The 1,096-nt window shown below is 56.2% G+C and overlaps 1 protein-coding gene across 1 annotated transcript in view; it reads right to left on the bottom strand.

Moving 5' to 3' along the window:
* Window positions 1–1,096, bottom strand: part of KCNH4 (potassium voltage-gated channel subfamily H member 4) — a 21,009-nt gene that overhangs the window by 9,563 nt on the left and 10,350 nt on the right. Inside the window, exons 12-14 of the mRNA XM_031064130.1 lie at window positions 889–986; window positions 212–291; window positions 7–126 (exon numbers count right to left, since the gene is read on the bottom strand). Of these exons, the coding sequence (XP_030919990.1) occupies window positions 7–126; window positions 212–291; window positions 889–986 (298 nt within the window). The remainder of the gene's footprint in view (window positions 1–6; window positions 127–211; window positions 292–888; window positions 987–1,096) is intronic.

The raw sequence follows: 1,096 nt of genomic DNA, 5'->3' as shown, positions 1-1,096 counted from the left end.
GGGCACCGGGACGGTGGCGGGCAGGCGGCAGGGACAGGCCGGGGTGCCCAGGTGAGCCTTGAGCAGCTCCATCATGCTCTGCAGCTGCCGGCTGAGGTGAGAAACCTCCTGGTTGAGGTGGTTGATCTGCAAGAGGACACACAGCAGTGAGCAGCGGCCGGTGCCCGCGGGGTTCTCGGGGACGTGCACCCACCTGTGGTCCCCAGCACACCTCCTGGTTGAGCCTGCTGATGTTCTGCTTCATCTGCTCTGCCTCCATCACCAGGGCTGGGCCGCCGGGGTCAGTCCCTGCTGGGGAGGATGCAACCCCTAGGGCTGGCACTTTGGCCTTGCCCAGCAGGGAAGCTCAGCCTGATCACAGGATGGAGTGTACTGGAGTGTACTGGAGTATACTGGAGTGTACTGGATTGTACTGGAGTGTACTGGAGTATACTGGAGTGTACTGGATTGTACTGGAGTGTACTGCTAAGCTCGACATGGCTGATAGGAAGAGTAGGCCTAGATTAAGGTCTGCTAAGGAGAATGGAAGGGGCAGTGGGGTTCAGATTGAGATTGCGAGAAGTAAGGCTGGTATTGGGGTTGTGGTAAGTAAGATTGTTGATGGACAAATAGGTTCTTTGATAAATAGTTTTACTCCATCTGCTAGAGGTTGTAGGAGCCTGAAAGGGCCAACAATGTTTGGGCCCTTTCGGCCTTGTATGTAGCTCAGGATTTTGTGCTCTATTAGCGTGAGAAAGGCCACTGCAATTAAGATTGGGAGGGCATAGGGGAGGGCTATGATGAGGTTGATTAAGAGAGGGTAGTTAGTCATGGGAGATGATTTGAGTTAAGCTAGGGAGAGTATTTGAACCTCTGAGTTAAATGAACCCTCTACACTCTGGGCAGTACCTGAGCTGGGGGAGTCCCTTGCCGCACTCGGCTCCGTGCTGAAGCAGAAAGTTTGTGACTCTGAAGTGCCTCCGTTGTCTTCAATCCCATCCACGACCCTAGAGCAGGAAGGGGTGAGGGTCGCCCCGTGTCACCCCCTCTGTGCCACCCCTGAGCAGCCTGGCTGGCACGGATGAGCCGCCCGCACACCCCCGCCGCACCTGGGGCT

The sequence above is a fragment of the Geospiza fortis genome, unplaced genomic scaffold (assembly GCF_000277835.1).
Source record: "Geospiza fortis unplaced genomic scaffold, GeoFor_1.0 scaffold324, whole genome shotgun sequence".
Lineage (NCBI taxonomy): Eukaryota > Metazoa > Chordata > Aves > Passeriformes > Thraupidae > Geospiza > Geospiza fortis.
The sequence above is the reverse complement of the archived record's forward strand: the minus strand, read 5'-3'. Positions and strand labels throughout refer to the sequence as shown.